The 15,894-nt window shown below is 46.7% G+C and overlaps 1 protein-coding gene across 4 annotated transcripts in view; it reads right to left on the bottom strand.

Moving 5' to 3' along the window:
* The window catches only part of ACO1 (aconitase 1), a 364,042-nt gene that overhangs the window by 137,451 nt on the left and 210,697 nt on the right, over positions 1 to 15,894 (bottom strand). For 2 of the 4 annotated variants that reach the window (XM_085634871.1, XM_085634878.1), the window contains exon 13: positions 584 to 703. The exons of the other annotated variants lie outside the window; for them this stretch is intronic. In XM_085634871.1, coding sequence (XP_085490997.1) covers positions 584 to 703 — 120 coding nt within the window. The remainder of the gene's footprint in view (positions 1 to 583; positions 704 to 15,894) is intronic. 4 annotated transcript variants of the gene reach the window in all.

The raw sequence follows: 15,894 nt of genomic DNA, 5'->3' as shown, positions 1-15,894 counted from the left end.
AGCCAGAAGGACCACCTTATTTAACATGAGACCTCCTTATAATGTGATGCTGCAACTGGTACAGGTAGGGAGGGGTTATTATTGTGGTTATGAGTGATGTAATATGTAAGGGCACAAGTTCTAGTTCGCTCACTGAACTATAACTGAACAATTTCATTGGTTTTACAGGATTAAAATGAAACACGACTGACATTGTCACCTTACTATAACACCCCTCTAACCTTTGGTTTTATCAATATATGTGTGTGCCTGTGTGTATGTATATGAACTAAGTTTATATGTTGTTAGCAAGTATGGAAATGCTTTCCTCTTCACTAAGAGCTCTTACTGCAAAATTCTGACTAATGCAATGTACCATATTTTTTTACCACTTATTTTCGGACATCCAGTTTCCACAAGTACTCTGGATTTCATTATTACTAAATAAAAAACTAAAATAAAATAAAACTGACACCACAACTTAAAAAGATGAAGGATGTCCTGTTCTAATCAGAATATTAACTAAAAATAATACATGAATTATGGGCAGTGTAATTCTTCTCTCGTCTCACTGTCATTCAAAATAGAGAAGAAAACCCATTACCCTGGCTCCCTGCTGTTGGCGGACTGACGACACTGTTTGCTGGCTGGCTCATTGATCTCAATATGCTGGCTGGTACTATCCTGCAGGGAATGATTGGAAATGTCGTTCTTCTGAGCAAATCTAACATTGAAAAGACAGAAGGAAAAAACATTACCCAGTATGCCTGCAAGTGGAGGCCGTAATTCCGATGGGTAAGATATATTTATTCACATATAATCCTGAAACGTAAGTCCAGAACGTGTTTCCACAACAGAAATAAATAACTGCACTGCGGATCAGATGTATGTGTGCTAGAGAAGGCAGAGTAGGACCACAGCACTTTCAATGATCTTCTTAAATCTCACCATGGCAAGTCACTAAAAGCCACCACTCATCTACTTTCCTCAACTGTATTTATTTTATTTCGGTGAAGATCAAGAAGCACAATGAAAGTGCTTTTGAGATAAGTAATGTCGCTTCCTCTAATCGGTATATTAACTGATTCCTTTTTTTTGTGAGGAAGAAGTCAACAAAAATCCTAACTTATTAATTTTGAAGTAATTTTATGTTTTTCAAGTAAAAAGACAGCCATGCTTAACATTCTGCGAATAAGTGACTTATGACAAAAAATAGATATCAACAGTTTAAGGTTAGGTTCATACAGAATTCTCCCAACTCCATTTTTTTTGTTGCCTGGGATAAAGACTTTTGGCAGAGCAGCACCGAGCGCAGTGAGTCAGTAGACGCAAGGATAATTCCAAGACTATGCAGCTGGAATGATGAACATGTTACTTACCTTCAGTAACTATCTTTCTGGTGGATACTCCATCTGACCGCAGATTCTTCATCGTGTGACTATTCCTAAGGCATCAGACTGTACCAGGAAGCTTTCAATGCAGTTCTCCTGCGTTAGGGTAGGTAGAGCCGTGTGGCTCCGCTCCGAAAGTGACCAGCAGATCCGCATACAAGCCCCATCCATGCATGCAGACGTCAGTTGCTTTCCATGCTGTCTGCGCCTTCAAACACAAGGCCTCTTAGCATATTGGCATGACCAGTGTAGATCTCCAAAACTGCAACCTTTTTAGATGAAGGCGAGAAAATCCAGTTCACAGAATGGTCTGATGGGAGGGTCAGTAAGGAATCTACAGTCAGACGGAATATCCACCAGAAAGATAGTTACTGAAGGTAAGTAACTTGTTATTTTGAGGGATATTTTATTTCTTACCTTGCAAATACATACCATGGAAGTACCTCCCAAGGTAGAGGTTTTGTGAACGGACTCATACCAAAATGTCCTGTAGGACAAAGGGGGCAAAATGTCCCTTTCAAATGACCGGAGACTCAAAGCCGCAGCGCTTTGTGAACATATACTAACGCCCATGTAACCTCCTGACAAATATCTAGGACAGGACACAGTGGTAGCAGATTTGGCCCAGGTGAGTGCCAAAGCCTTCTGAAGGTGCTAGTTTGCCAGTCCTTAGCAGATCTTTATAGAGAGATCTGCACTCTCTTGCCATCCTTTGCTACTGAGATCCCTACATAGAGCCGATTGTACACTTGATGCTCCTTGGTATGGCCAATATAAAAGCTTAGTGGTCTCATAGGACCCAAAAAGTATAGTCTCTGGTGGAGCAAAGAATGCCAGAAGCACAATAGCCTGCACAACATGAAATGGAGTGACTTTCCGCAGAAAGGAAGCCTGGGGCCTCAACACTAACTTATTTGGGAAGAATGTTGTAGAAGGTGGATTGACAGAAAGATTCTGCACCTCACTCACGTGCTTAAGCCCATTCTTATGGTAATGAGAAAGACTGTCTTCAATGTCAGAAGTCTCAAAAGACAACTGTGCAGCGGCTCAAAAGGAATGCACATCAAAGAGAGAATGAAGTTCAAGTTCCACTGTGGCATCACAAAAGGTTTCAGTGGAAACAAATGTGGGATATTTTTTATTTTAAATCACATCACAACAGGAGATTTAAATAATGAAGGCTAATCCGGCAACCACAAAAATAGCCAGAAGGTCTGGGAAAGTATTCCTTAACAGTGCCCAAAGCAAGCCCTTGCTGGGCTAGGGAGAGAACAAACAACAAAACTTCAGACATATTTGCTTGTAACGGGTCAACAGGCGAGACACAAATCCACAAGCTGTCCCAACAACTGGCGCACACTGATTTTGAGGAGGGATGCTTTACTGCCAAGATGACATCAACGATCGCCGAATGAAGGTTGCCCTGCTACTGCGAAAGAAAAACCTCCTTAAGCGGCAGCTTGATCAGGAGACAGATGCTCATGTCCAAAAGTTCTGAGTACCACTCTCTCCTGTCCCAATCTGATGCCACTAGGATTACTTGGGATTGGTCAGCTCCCCCACCCCTCCAAAAAAAAAAAAAAAAAAAAAAAACCCCATACAATTTTGAAAGTTTATTTTCTTTAGTTACCAATCAAAATTGAATTGGTGACTAATAGGAAAAGAGAGCTCCTGCGTCATTTTGTAAGCGTGTGCACATATGGTGCCACTTTAAAGGTTTTTTAGTTTTTGTTATGTTTTTAAAAACTTTAGCCATGCTGCACAGCATCACAGATGCTGTGAAGAGTGGCTAAAAGCTACTAGTGAAGCCAATAAGAATAGGCACTAAGGTCAGACCCTTTGGCTTTGCCAATGCTTGTTGTTACATGTGGGAACAATGCCTTTTCACTAAATCCTACAAAAGTTCACAAAGTCTCCCATAAATGGGCATCCATGCCTACCGTTTGAGAGGGATATGTGTAGGAGGCAAGTGGGTGTTGTGTGTGCATGTTAGACACTAACAAAGATTAATACTAGTGTTCACTGGGATACCCTGTACATGAGTGCACACAAAGGTTTTCCTGCAGACTGCCTGAGTGGACATAGTCAACTGTTGTGAAGGAAGCCCTGCCTGAAAGGAAACATTATTTTGCTCCAATCTTAGTTCTCAGTCATTGATATTCTCTACATATCAATAAGCAATAGAATATCTCAGAGCACACAAGGTATCGCCAGAATGGTATAGAAGATATTTTAATTGAAAAAAGTACTGGACAAAACAGTACAGAAGACATTCTCAATACGTTTTTGGTTTAAAAAATGTTAATGTTAGTAGAACTTATATAGCGCACAGCTACCCTAAGGTGTCCCGGCGCTTGCTGTAGTTCTCCCTACACTTGCAACAAAAGAATCAAAACAACCAAGTTTTGAGCGCCTTCCTGAAGGAAAGAAGATCCTTAGAATTCCTTAATTCAAACGGAAGCTGATTCCAGGCCCTGGCCGCTCCTCCCACCCCATCTGGCTTTCCTTATGATGGGAAGGATGATCAGCTTTGCTCCCAGGGAGCGTAATGATCTTGCTGGAACATACCAGCGAAATTGTTGTCTTAGATGTAGAGAGCCTGTATCCTGCAATGCGCGAAAAACTAAACAAAGAGCTTTGAATAGAATGCGCTTTTTTATAGGTAGCCAGTGAAATTTCCTTATGGCGTCTGAGATAGGAGTAGACCTTGATGTTCCCGTAAGCAGCCTAGCTGCTGAATTTTGGAGCATCTGGAGTTTATGAAGGTTACCTTCCTGCGTGTTCAGATAAAGACTATTGCAGTAATCAAGGCGAGACAGAATCAACGCTGTGACCACGGTAAATTTGTATTCTATAGGTAAAAACGGGAGCACTTTCCTCAGGCTTCCGAGAATGTATGAGGTAGATGAAACTACCGCATTCACCTGGGCTTGCATAGAAAGCCATTTGTCCAAAACTACACCGAGATTTTTTGCTTTTCTCGAGGGGACTGGAAGGGTGCCCATAGATTCCGGCCACCAACTAGGGGTCCAAAGATTGGCATTATTGCCAAAAAGCATCACTTCCGTCTTACTTGCATTGAGCTTTAGACAATTTTGTGACATCCAATCACCTACCGCCCTCATACAATCATGTAGTCTTTCCCCTGATGCCCACTCCTGGCCTGGAAGCATGGAGATAACAATTTGAGTGTCGTCAGCGTAAGATGTCAGAAAAAAGCTGAACGATTCAATCAAAGGGGCCAGAGGGGCTACATAAACGTTAAAAAGGGTAGGGCTAAGGGAGGAGCCCTGTGGGACCCCACAAGGAAGTGAGAAGGGGTTCGAGACTAAATCACCCAGAGCCACTGACTGTCGTCTATCGGAGAGAAAGGACTCTAACAGAGACCAGGCTTTCTTCAGTATACCGCAGGCCGAGAACCGGTCCATCAAGACTCCATGATGGACCGTGTCGAAGGCCGCGGAAAGGTCAAGCAGGATCAGTACGGCCTTACCACCTTGATCCAAGGCTCGCCTAATTTCATCCGTTGATTTGAGAAGAGCAGTCTCGGTACTGTGTCCCTCTCTAAAGCCAAACTGGGTGGGATCAAGGGCATTAGTATCGCGCAAGAAGATACTCAGTTTGTTATTCAAATGTTTTTCCACCAGTTTCGCCGGAAGGGGAAGACGTGAAATGGGGCGAAAGTTGTTTGGGTCATTCATGTCCAAATTGGGTTTCTTCAGCAAAGGACAGACCGAAGCGGTCTTCCAGCGTTTAGGGAAATGGCCAAGAGTAAACATAGCGTTGAAGATGTTCGTCAGTATCAAGGCTAAGGGTTCAGGTGCCAATTTTGCTATTGCCACAGGGCAGGAGCAAAAATATCCAAGGTGGATTTTAGCCTCGGACATGCCGTCAAGCCAGAGTTGGTATTGACCGGGTCTTTAAAGGTTACAAAAACGTTTGCCACTTTATTCTGGAAAAAAATGGCAATTTCCTCACAGAAACCTCTTGTCGGCGTTAAAAGAACGGACGATGGATGCGCCAGTCTGGTTACTATATTATAAAGTTCCTTAGTGGAATTACTTGCAAGCTTGATCTGGTGTGCAAAAAACTCTTAGTGTGCAACAGTAAGTGATTATAACACTGGATACTTTGTTTATAAGTATCTTTGGCAGCTGGAAGATAACCCTTTCTCCAGGCCCGTTCCAGCTGTTTACAAATTAGTTTTTGAACAATTAACCAAATCAGTCAAAGTTCAGTTGACTGCAAACACCTGTCCTAAGCACTTTTAAAAATAAAGGAATATATTACTTTCCTATACAGCTGTTCGTGGCATGAGCAGCTGTAGAACCACATGCTATGCTTACTATTGCCATCTAGTGTTGTGCTCGGATGCGTACAACTTGTTTTTGTTCAAAGAAAGTCTTTAGAGTTACGAGGCGTAGTGACACCACCCTTAGGCAGTACCATTTATGAACATGGGCTCCATCTTCAGATTGATTTTCTCATCCAGTGGGTATAGGATAAAGAGCAAAGTGAAGCATAGAGATGTTCATGTAATGAGTAAAGACTATAGCAGGTGTACTATCTGCAACACCCAAGGGCTTCTGGGGAGGTGGGTGGCGCATGTGAAAAGTGTACATAGGCCAGCTTGCTCAAATTGGGCTTGCTGTTTTGCTATAACGTCCACACAGTAGCGTTTAGTAAAAGTGTGTGGTGTGGACCAAGATGCAGCCTTACAAATATCTGCAATTGGAATGTTCCCTAAGCCATTGTAGCTACTTTTTCACTAGTACAATGTGGCCGTGGAGGTGTTAGAAGATGTATTTTTGCTTTGGCATAGCATGTTTGTATGCATTTGACTAGCCATCAAGCTAGTCTTTGTTTTGAGATAGCAGTCCCTCTACAGGGTTTTGAGAAACTACAAACATCTGCTGAGTTTCCCAAAACGCTTGTGTTCTATCTCTATAATATAATAAGGCTCTTTTAACATCTAGTGTATGACGTGCCCTTTCTGTTGCGGTGATCAGGTGTGAAAAGAGCACTGGTAGTGCTATGGTTTGGCTGAGGCAAAACTTGGATATCACCTTTGGTAGGAACTTTGGATCGGTGCGAAGAACTACTTTATCAGAAGGCACTTTGAAAAAAGGTTCTTCTAGGGTCAGTGCTTAGATTTTCACTCACTTGCTAATTGATTATAACAACTAGGAAAGCCACTTTCCAGGAGCCAAATTGCAAAGGACAAGAATGAAGAGGTTTGAAAGGGTGCTCAATTAACCTTGTGAGAACTATATTAAGATTCCAAGATGGGATTAGGGGTAGTCTGGAAGGGATGACTTGAGTCCCTTCACAAAAATTTTTTAATTTCATGGATTCTGATCAGTCAGGACAGTTTCCCGTTTTGTAGATTTGCTGCCACTGCAGCTAAATGCAAGCGAATCGATATGTAAGCTAGGCCTAAGAGTTGCAAATGTAAAAGGTAACATACAATGTCTTGCACCTGTGGTTCTAGAGGACTAATATGTTTGGGAATGCCATAATGTACAAACCTTTTCTTCTTTGATGCAGAACAAGCCCTAGTGGTGGGGCAACAAGCTTCCCTAAGGATACTCGTACGCTCAGGGATAAATTGAGATGCCCAAACTCATGGATTTGAAGAGCTAAATCGTTAGGTTGAGTTGCTTTGGGTTGAGATGCCTTGCAGTTCCTTAGTATTGCGTCAGAAGATCCAGCCTACTGGAGAGCTTCTGATGAGGTACTGACTAGAGAGAGCTCTAGGAGGGCTGTGAACCACGGCTCTCTTGCCCATGTGGCAGCTATTAGAATTAATGTGAGGAAAGTTTGTTGTAGTTTCCTGATCACATATTGAAGTAGTGGGAGAAGTGGAAAAGCGTAGGCAAATATCCCCGACCAGTTAATCCATAATGTATTCCTTTTTGACTGTGGGTGTGGAATCGGACAGCGAAGTTTGGGCATTCTGCGATTTTGGCGGTTGAGAACAGGTCCATGTCGGGGAATCCCCAACATTGGAAGTAAGGAAGTAGGACTTGCAGGTGGAGTTCCCACTTGAGGACTGGCTGCTACATCCTAAGCAGGTCTGCAAAGTCGCTGTCCACTCCTGGTATATACTCCGACATAAGGTGTACTTTGTGGAGTGTGTGCCCCTCATTTCTGAAAGTAGTAGTATGCAGTCACGTTGTCCGTTTTAATTTGGACTGTTTTCGGATGAATGTGACAGAAAAACGCTTTGCGTGCAAACTGAATCTCTCCCAACTCTGGGTTTATGTGGAATGTTTGCTGCAGGGGAGTCCACAACCCTTGAAAATGGATGTTCTGTATGTGTGCTCCTCAGCCTGTAAAGGATGCATCCGTGGTTAGGGCCACTTGTGGAATTGGATCCAGAAAATCCAGATATTGGATCTAAAAATGGCCTGCGCAGCTGCAAATGTTTGCTGTTTCACCACTGCAGCGTGATGTGTGCTGTCTTTTAATAACAGTAGATCGTCCCACTGACTCTCCGTTTGTGACCACTGCTGTGCCAAGCATTCTTGGAGTGGACGTATGTGAAGCCTGGCGCGCGCAACAATGGCAATCCAGGATGCCATAATTGTACCAGGCTCTTAACTATGCGAACCATGGGAGGTTTTAATCAGTGGCGCATACCCGCATTGTTTGTCCAGCGTGCTGGGGTGGGACTAGGTCACCCAGAGATCCGTTCACCAAAGAGAGGAGAGGCGAGAGACTCCTGAAATACGCTAAAAGTGTGCCTGGTATCCCACAGCAGGGGACATGCCGGGGCTAGAGTCTGAGCATCGACCGGGCCAAGACAGTAAGTCATCGGCTGAAAGAGGCTGGGCCACCTTACTTAATCCCTTGGCTGAATGTTATTGATGGAAAAGCCACGGATGGTTTGTCCTGTACACTCTTGGTTGAAATCTGATTGCACAAATACCTATAATGCTTTTAAAAGAGAAGCCAATATAACGCCACAAGAACCAGCTGAGGTGAGAGTTGAGAGAAATAATTATAAATTAGCTATTGAATTAAGAAAGGCGGATATCAGATCCAAAGCTTGGAAAGACTTGAAATACGTAGCCAGTTTAAAGGATAATAGGGCTTTCAGGGAGGTTGCAAACAGACTCTTATTTACTGACAAAACTTCTTCAGGCATAGAATGACACATTCTGGAATATGAATGGGTCGTACACTTCTCAACCCAGAAAATTGTGAACCAAATGCCCTCATTTTTAGTGGACCGTGTTGTTACATCTATGGCCCTAGTAGAATTTATTATTACCATCTTGTTGGGGTGGGGGGTATGAAAAGCAATTTTGAATTCCATGACAGGAAAGGATTCAAGCCCAGATGGGGTCTCAGCAGAGCTCTTTAAATATAACTTAGATTTCTGGGCCCATCTGATTACAAATGTCTTTAGGGCTCTAATAATTAAAGATCCAGTTGAGTCATGGAGAGAGAGTCAGTCACAGTCCCTTTCTATAAAAACAAGCACTGAAAATGCAATAGGTCTCGCCCTCGTTTAAGTTAAAGCAATTCTGTTTGTAATTAGGTGGCTTTTTAGCTTGCTTTTATTAGTGTTTTTCAAACTTTCATGTACATAACATACATATGTATGCATGCATTTATATTTATATAGATATGCAGATTATATATATGTATGTGTATATATATATATATATATATATATATATATATATATATATATATTCACTGAAAAAACCATAGGTTTCACACATGTTATAGTTAGCGGAAATTTTACTGATAAAAAACCAATAAAATTGCCCCGTTATAGTTAGTGCTGGCAACTATAACTCACGCGACCGCAATCCTCTGCTGATGCTAATACTGTATTTAGACACTTATTTGCCCATGTCTTCTTCCATACATTTTTAGCTATACATATATTACAAATATTTTTTTTTTATAAAGACACATATGTCATCAGCAGAAGATTGCGGTCGCGTGAGTTATAGTTGCCAGCACTAACTATAACGGGGCAATTTCATTGGTTTTTTATCAGTAAAATTTCCGCTAACTATAACATGTGTGAAACCTATGGTTTTTTCAGTGAATTTGCAAGGTTTTTTAAATGCTAATTCCTAACTATAACGTGTGTGAAACCTATGGTTTTTTCAGTGAATTTGTACGGTTTTTTAAATGCTAAGTTACTTTACGCCATTCGAGGCGTGCGCGCCCACTTAACGCAGTGCGTTCCGTGCACGGTTTTTATCAACTTTAATAAGCCCTGTACATTTGGTGGCCTTCGGCCACCAAAAGCACAGGGGGTGGGGTCAATGTGGATAGTGTTTTTTTTATTTCGATTTTATAATTTCATGTTGCCAAAATATAGTTTTTTTAATGATGTAATAAGCCCTGTACATTTGGTGGCCTACGGCCACCAAAAGCACAGGGGGTGGGGTAAGTGTGGATAGTGTTTTTTTTATTTCTATTTTTTACCGTACGCTTACGGTAAGCGTACGGTAAGCGTACTCGGCGAAATTGCCGAAAAAAAAATAAAACCGTTTTTGCTCTTGGGGGATGTTTGGGTACTCCCTCAACATGACTATGTGGGAGGGAGTTGTCAAAACAGCCCCGTAACATGTTTTTGGGCATCATGTTTGATAAATAACACTCAGTGCGAGAGACAAAATGGCGGACGCCGCTTCCTGGTTTCGGCCGATTCGAATGTTTACTAAGATCTAAGAGCCAATCAGAATCGCGCTCGCGCACGCCACCGTACGCGTACGGTAAGCGTACGGTAAGCGTACCGTAAGCGGGCTCAGATATATATATTGATTTAAAGGCTATTTTCTCAGAATCTACTGAACAGATTTACACCAAACCTACAAAAGGCACTTCCTTGACATAGGGACTACCTCTCTGCCAAATTTCTAGTAATTCTGTTCAGCCGTTCGGGCTGTAGCTCTGTCTAAAGGTCCTATGGAAAAATGCATGGGAAAAACGCGTTTTGGGACCCCCCCTTTTATCTCAGCCCCCGCTTGACGAATCCCCCCCCCCGAGACTTTCAGGGTAGGAGCGGAGCGTAGCGCCCCACCTATTTTGAGAAATTCGCGAGGATTCATCGACCGGCGCCAAAGTTATTCAAAATAGAATGTTGCGGATTTCCTATGGAAAAGGGGTCCTAACTATAACTACCTACTGGCGACCGCCAGTAGGTAATATACACACACACACACACACACACACACACACACACACACACACACACACACACAGATATATAAAAGCATATGTATATATGTGCATATGTTTGCAGGTAGGTAGAGGTAGAGGTAGAGAGAGGTAGAGAGAGGTAGAGAGTGAGGAGTAGAGAGCGAGTAGTAGAGAGCGAGTAGTAGAGAGCGAGTAGTAGAGAGCGAGTAGTAGAGAGCGAGTAGTAGAGAGCGAGTAGTAGAGAGCGAGTAGTAGAGAGCGAGTAGTAGAGAGCGAGTAGTAGAGAGCGAGTAGTAGAGAGCGAGTAGGAGAGAGCGAGTAGTAGAGAGCGAGTAGGAGAGTAGTAGAGAGCAAGTAGTAGAGAGTGAGCAGTGGAGTAGTAGAGAGCGAGTAGTAGAGAGTGAGCAGTGGAGTAGTAGAGAGTGAGTAGTAGAGAGTGAGCAGTGGAGTAGTAGAGAGTGAGTAGTAGAGCGTGAGTAGTAGAGCGTGAGTAGTAGAGAGTGAGTAGTAGAGAGTGAGTAGTAGAGAGTGAGCAGCTCTGCTGACCTGGTTCTCTGGCTCTAGAGCAGCTCTGCTGACCTGGTTCTGTGGCTCTAAAGCAGCTCTGCTGACCTGGTTCTGTGGCTCTAAAGCAGCTCTGCTGACCTGGTTCTGTGGCTCTAAAGCAGCTCTGCTGACCTGGTTCTGTGGCTCTAAAGCAGCTCTGCTGACCTGGTTCTCTCCCTCTAAAGCAGCTCTGCTGACCCGGTTCTGTGGCTCTAAAGCAGCTCTGCTGACCCGGTTCTGTGGCTCTAAGGCAGCTCTGCTGACCCGGGTCTCTGGCTCTAAGGCAGCTCTGCTGACCCGGGTCTCTGGCTCTAAGGCAGCTCTGCTGACCCGGGTCTCTGGCTCTAAGGCAGCTCTGCTGACCCGGGTCTCTGGCTCTAAGGCAGCTCTGCTGACCCGGGTCTCTGGCTCTAAGGCAGCTCTGCTGACCCGGGTCTCTGGCTCTAAGGCAGCTCTGCTGACCCGGGTCTCTGGCTCTAAGGCAGCTCTGCTGACCCGGGTCTCTGGCTCTAAGGCAGCTCTGCTGACCCGGGTCTCTGGCTCTAAGGCAGCTCTGCTGACCCGGGTCTCTGGCTCTAAGGCAGCTCTGCTGACCCGGGTCTCTGGCTCTAAGGCAGCTCTGCTGACCCGGGTCTCTGGCTCTAAGGCAGCTCTGCTGACCCGGGTCTCTGGCTCTAAGGCAGCTCTGCTGACCCGGGTCTCTGGCTCTAAGGCAGCTCTGCTGACCCGGGTCTCTGGCTCTAAGGCAGCTCTGCTGACCCGGGTCTCTGGCTCTAAGGCAGCTCTGCTGACCCGGGTCTCTGGCTCTAAGGCAGCTCTGCTGACCCGGGTCTCTGGCTCTAAGGCAGCTCTGCTGACCCGGGTCTCTGGCTCTAAGGCAGCTCTGCTGACCCGGGTCTCTGGCTCTAAGGCAGCTCTGCTGACCCGGGTCTCTGGCTCTAAGGCAGCTCTGCTGACCCGGGTCTCTGGCTCTAAGGCAGCTCTGCTGACCCGGGTCTCTGGCTCTAAGGCAGCTCTGCTGACCCGGGTCTCTGGCTCTAAGGCAGCTCTGCTGACCTGGGTCTCTGGCTCTAAGGCAGCTCTGCTGACCTGGGTCTCTGGCTCTAAGGCAGCTCTGCTGACCTGGGTCTCTGGCTCTAAGGCAGCTCTGCTGACCTGGGTCTCTGGCTCTAAGGCAGCTCTGCTGACCTGGGTCTCTGGCTCTAAGGCAGCTCTGCTGACCTGGGTCTCTGGCTCTAAGGCAGCTCTGCTGACCTGGGTCTCTGGCTCTAAGGCAGCTCTGCTGACCTGGGTCTCTGGCTCTAAGGCAGCTCTGCTGACCTGGGTCTCTGGCTCTAAGGCAGCTCTGCTGACCTGGGTCTCTGGCTCTAAGGCAGCTCTGCTGACCTGGGTCTCTGGCTCTAAGGCAGCTCTGCTGACCTGGGTCTCTGGCTCTAAGGCAGCTCTGCTGACCTGGGTCTCTGGCTCTAAGGCAGCTCTGCTGACCTGGGTCTCTGGCTCTAAGGCAGCTCTGCTGACCTGGGTCTCTGGCTCTAAGGCAGCTCTGCTGACCTGGGTCTCTGGCTCTAAGGCAGCTCTGCTGACCTGGGTCTCTGGCTCTAAGGCAGCTCTGCTGACCTGGGTCTCTGGCTCTAAGGCAGCTCTGCTGACCTGGGTCTCTGGCTCTAAGGCAGCTCTGCTGACCTGGGTCTCTGGCTCTAAGGCAGCTCTGCTGACCTGGGTCTCTGGCTCTAAGGCAGCTCTGCTGACCTGGGTCTCTGGCTCTAAGGCAGCTCTGCTGACCTGGGTCTCTGGCTCTAAGGCAGCTCTGCTGACCTGGGTCTCTGGCTCTAAGGCAGCTCTGCTGACCTGGGTCTCTGGCTCTAAGGCAGCTCTGCTGACCTGGGTCTCTGGCTCTAAGGCAGCTCTGCTGACCTGGGTCTCTGGCTCTAAGGCAGCTCTGCTGACCTGCTTATTAGGCTCTAGATCAGCTCTGCTGACCTGGTTCTCTGGCTCTAAAGCAGCTCTGCTGACCTGGTACTCTCCCTCCAACCCCGCCTCACACGAAATATACTCGTCAGCTCATCATAATGCGCAAATGAATGCATGAATAGATTGCTTTAAAAAGCTAAACACCAGAGAGATAAGGTGTGTTGATGATTCAGCAGAATTCCACATTTTGCGAGGGTGGGGGGGCTGAAGCAGGAGAGGTTGTCAGCGGCCATTACAAGCGTGTGGACAGCGCTGCAAATTAGAAAAAAAAGTCCTTTGAAGGAATGAGTGTAAATCCGCCCGTAAACGATCCAATCCCAGTGGGCATGCCTAAAAGGAGACAGGGTGGCAACAAGGAATGAATGACATGCCCTCAGTGTAATCATTGCACTGCTTTAGGCCTAATTTGTGACGCCAAACGATGCGCACAAATGAAATCTGCAGGCAGAGCTGGGACGAGGCTTCTTGGAATCGATACGATTCCAAGATGTGTCGTATGACGAGAGCAGCGCATGCGCTGCTGACGTCAGGCCGAGACCTAAAAAGGAGATAAAAATGACAGAGAAACCTATATGAGGGTGCGATGCACCCGGCTCAGTGATCAGACACCCCCCAGTCAAGTCACCTGCGGGGTTAGACAGGTTTGTATATTGACCATTTTTATTCTGATTTTTAGGTCTCGGCTAGCGATGGCTGCGCTTGCGCAGTCTCGCTCGCGAGACATAATGACTTGGGTGAAGAGGGGCTTGAACCCGCCCCTCTTCTTCCCTGTTCTCCATTGGCTGGCCTAGTAAATGCTGGCCAGCCATTGGAGAAGAGGTCCCGTCACTCTGATCCTGCCCCGTCCTTTTCGGATCGGGGGGCGTGTTTTTTGCGAGAAGTCTCAGGGAGGAGACAACAGCAAAACACGACCCCCAATCCGAAAAGGACACTCCCTTTCTCCGAGGCATTTTCTGCTGTGCCTCGGAGAAAGGCGGTGGTGCCCCGGCGTTGCTCCCGCGCACACATGCTATCGCTTTTACTAATTGCACTTCATCGCGTGAGATGTCTGCTGTTAATTTAAAGCGTTCTTTTCAAGAGTCACCGTAACAGCAACAGAAATAGACATTATCACGGGTAGGCAGCAGAATATTTCTATTTCCAACACAGAAAAAAAAGCGTCCCCAAATTGTGCTGATTCTGTTGCCGGCGGCCCCGCACGCTGCTGTGAATAACCTCAGAAGCAGCAGCGAGAAATAGCGAAGGCGAACTGACGAATCAGCTGACGGTGACCCTGTGTCTTGAAACACGAGCCGCGAGCGTCCACGCATCACGAGTTGCGCGCGGGAATCAAAGGAGCTGGTGTCATGTTAGTTACACAGATGATTGCCCAGACATGTGAGGTTTTTAAAACGAGGCTCCTCGCATGTGCGGCAGCTGTATTGTCTCTGAAAGTGTGGGATACTGTGAGACTCCGCACGAGTTGCAGGCCTCACAATTGCCGCTGCCGCACGCTGGCTGGTGTTAAAGGCGGTTTATTGTCTTGTAAGGAAGGGGCGAGGGGAGGGTTTGGTGGTTGGGCGGTGCTAATAATTCAGTCGTGATTTTTGCAAGGAGGGAAAGGCCGTCATGTTTTAACAAGCAGTACGAAAGGCGACGCGAGTGCCGCCTTCCGTGATATTGAATGTAGTAATTTACCATATTTTGAGTTGTGGTCCACGACAAATATGAGGCAAACAACATTAACAAAATAACGCCTCCGAATCCGAAAATGCCGCTGCGTCATTTTTCTTTTTTTTTCTCGTCGTCGCGTCTAGAGTCCCGAGAGTCGGTCTTCTCCCGTAGCCATGTCGGTGTGCTCTGTGCCGCCCCCTAGCAGTCCGTGTCTCCATGGCCGGTGCTCATCTCTCGCCCTCTGATCCCCCAGAGTGTCCCCCCATGCTCCATCCCACCCCCTGGACCCTGCCCTGCCCCTACACTCTTTTGGCCTGGCCACCGCCGGCTTTCGCACTGCTAAGTAACTTCCGAGCGAGTGGGCGGTGCGGTGCCAAGCCGGCTTTGCCCAGGCCCTCTCTGACCGGCAAGTATACAGTTGACTACTTCAACAGCTTGGCAGCAGCACAGCGAGTGAAGACAGGGGGACTCGCGAGCACGGGGGGTTGCGGATATTATGACAGGGCACTGGGGGCGCGGGTATAGTTTTCATAGAGGCAAGAGATCGCAGCGCCTGTCAAGCAAATCGTTTGATTTCCTTGTGTCTTGGGCAAAAAACATGTGACTAGGCTTGGTCCATTGTAACCCCCTAAGGCAAGGTTTGTGTAATTAAAAATACTTTTACCAACAGTTCATTCCGGGTGACGTAGCATTTTTCGCCAGTGAACTCTTACAAAGAGGTTACGGTGGAACAAAATCCAGTCCGTTACCTCATCCCCAAGTCACAACCGGCACAGAATCCAGTCCAGGTTTTCCTTCGCCCACGGTTGCTTTTAGAGAGATTTCTAGGAAGTACCCACCTCCCTGCTTGTAGGCAGAGGCAGCAGTCAGGGGCCTCTGCTTCTCTGACAGATGGCTTATTTCCTCAGCTCAGTCCGAGAGGGCAGATACCAGATTGCCCCCCCCCCCCCCCCCAAGAGCCCACTGGGAGTCCCTTGCATCAGCACCCGCCCCTTCCACAACCAATACAACACCTGAAGGCGATCAAGCAAGACTGGCAGCTTGAGTGGCAGCCGCAGGGAGGGGATGGTGGCCACCGCCTCACTAGTTAACGACTGGAGGCAGAAGAGAGAAGGGCGTCCAGAGAGAAGGGACAGAAAAAAGCAGTAGGGAGAGAGATGGGACGGAAGACAGAAGGAGAGAG

This window comes from Triturus cristatus, chromosome 2_1, assembly GCF_964204655.1.
Source record: "Triturus cristatus chromosome 2_1, aTriCri1.1, whole genome shotgun sequence".
In the NCBI taxonomy this organism is placed as follows: domain Eukaryota; kingdom Metazoa; phylum Chordata; class Amphibia; order Caudata; family Salamandridae; genus Triturus; species Triturus cristatus.
The sequence above is the reverse complement of the archived record's forward strand: the minus strand, read 5'-3'. Positions and strand labels throughout refer to the sequence as shown.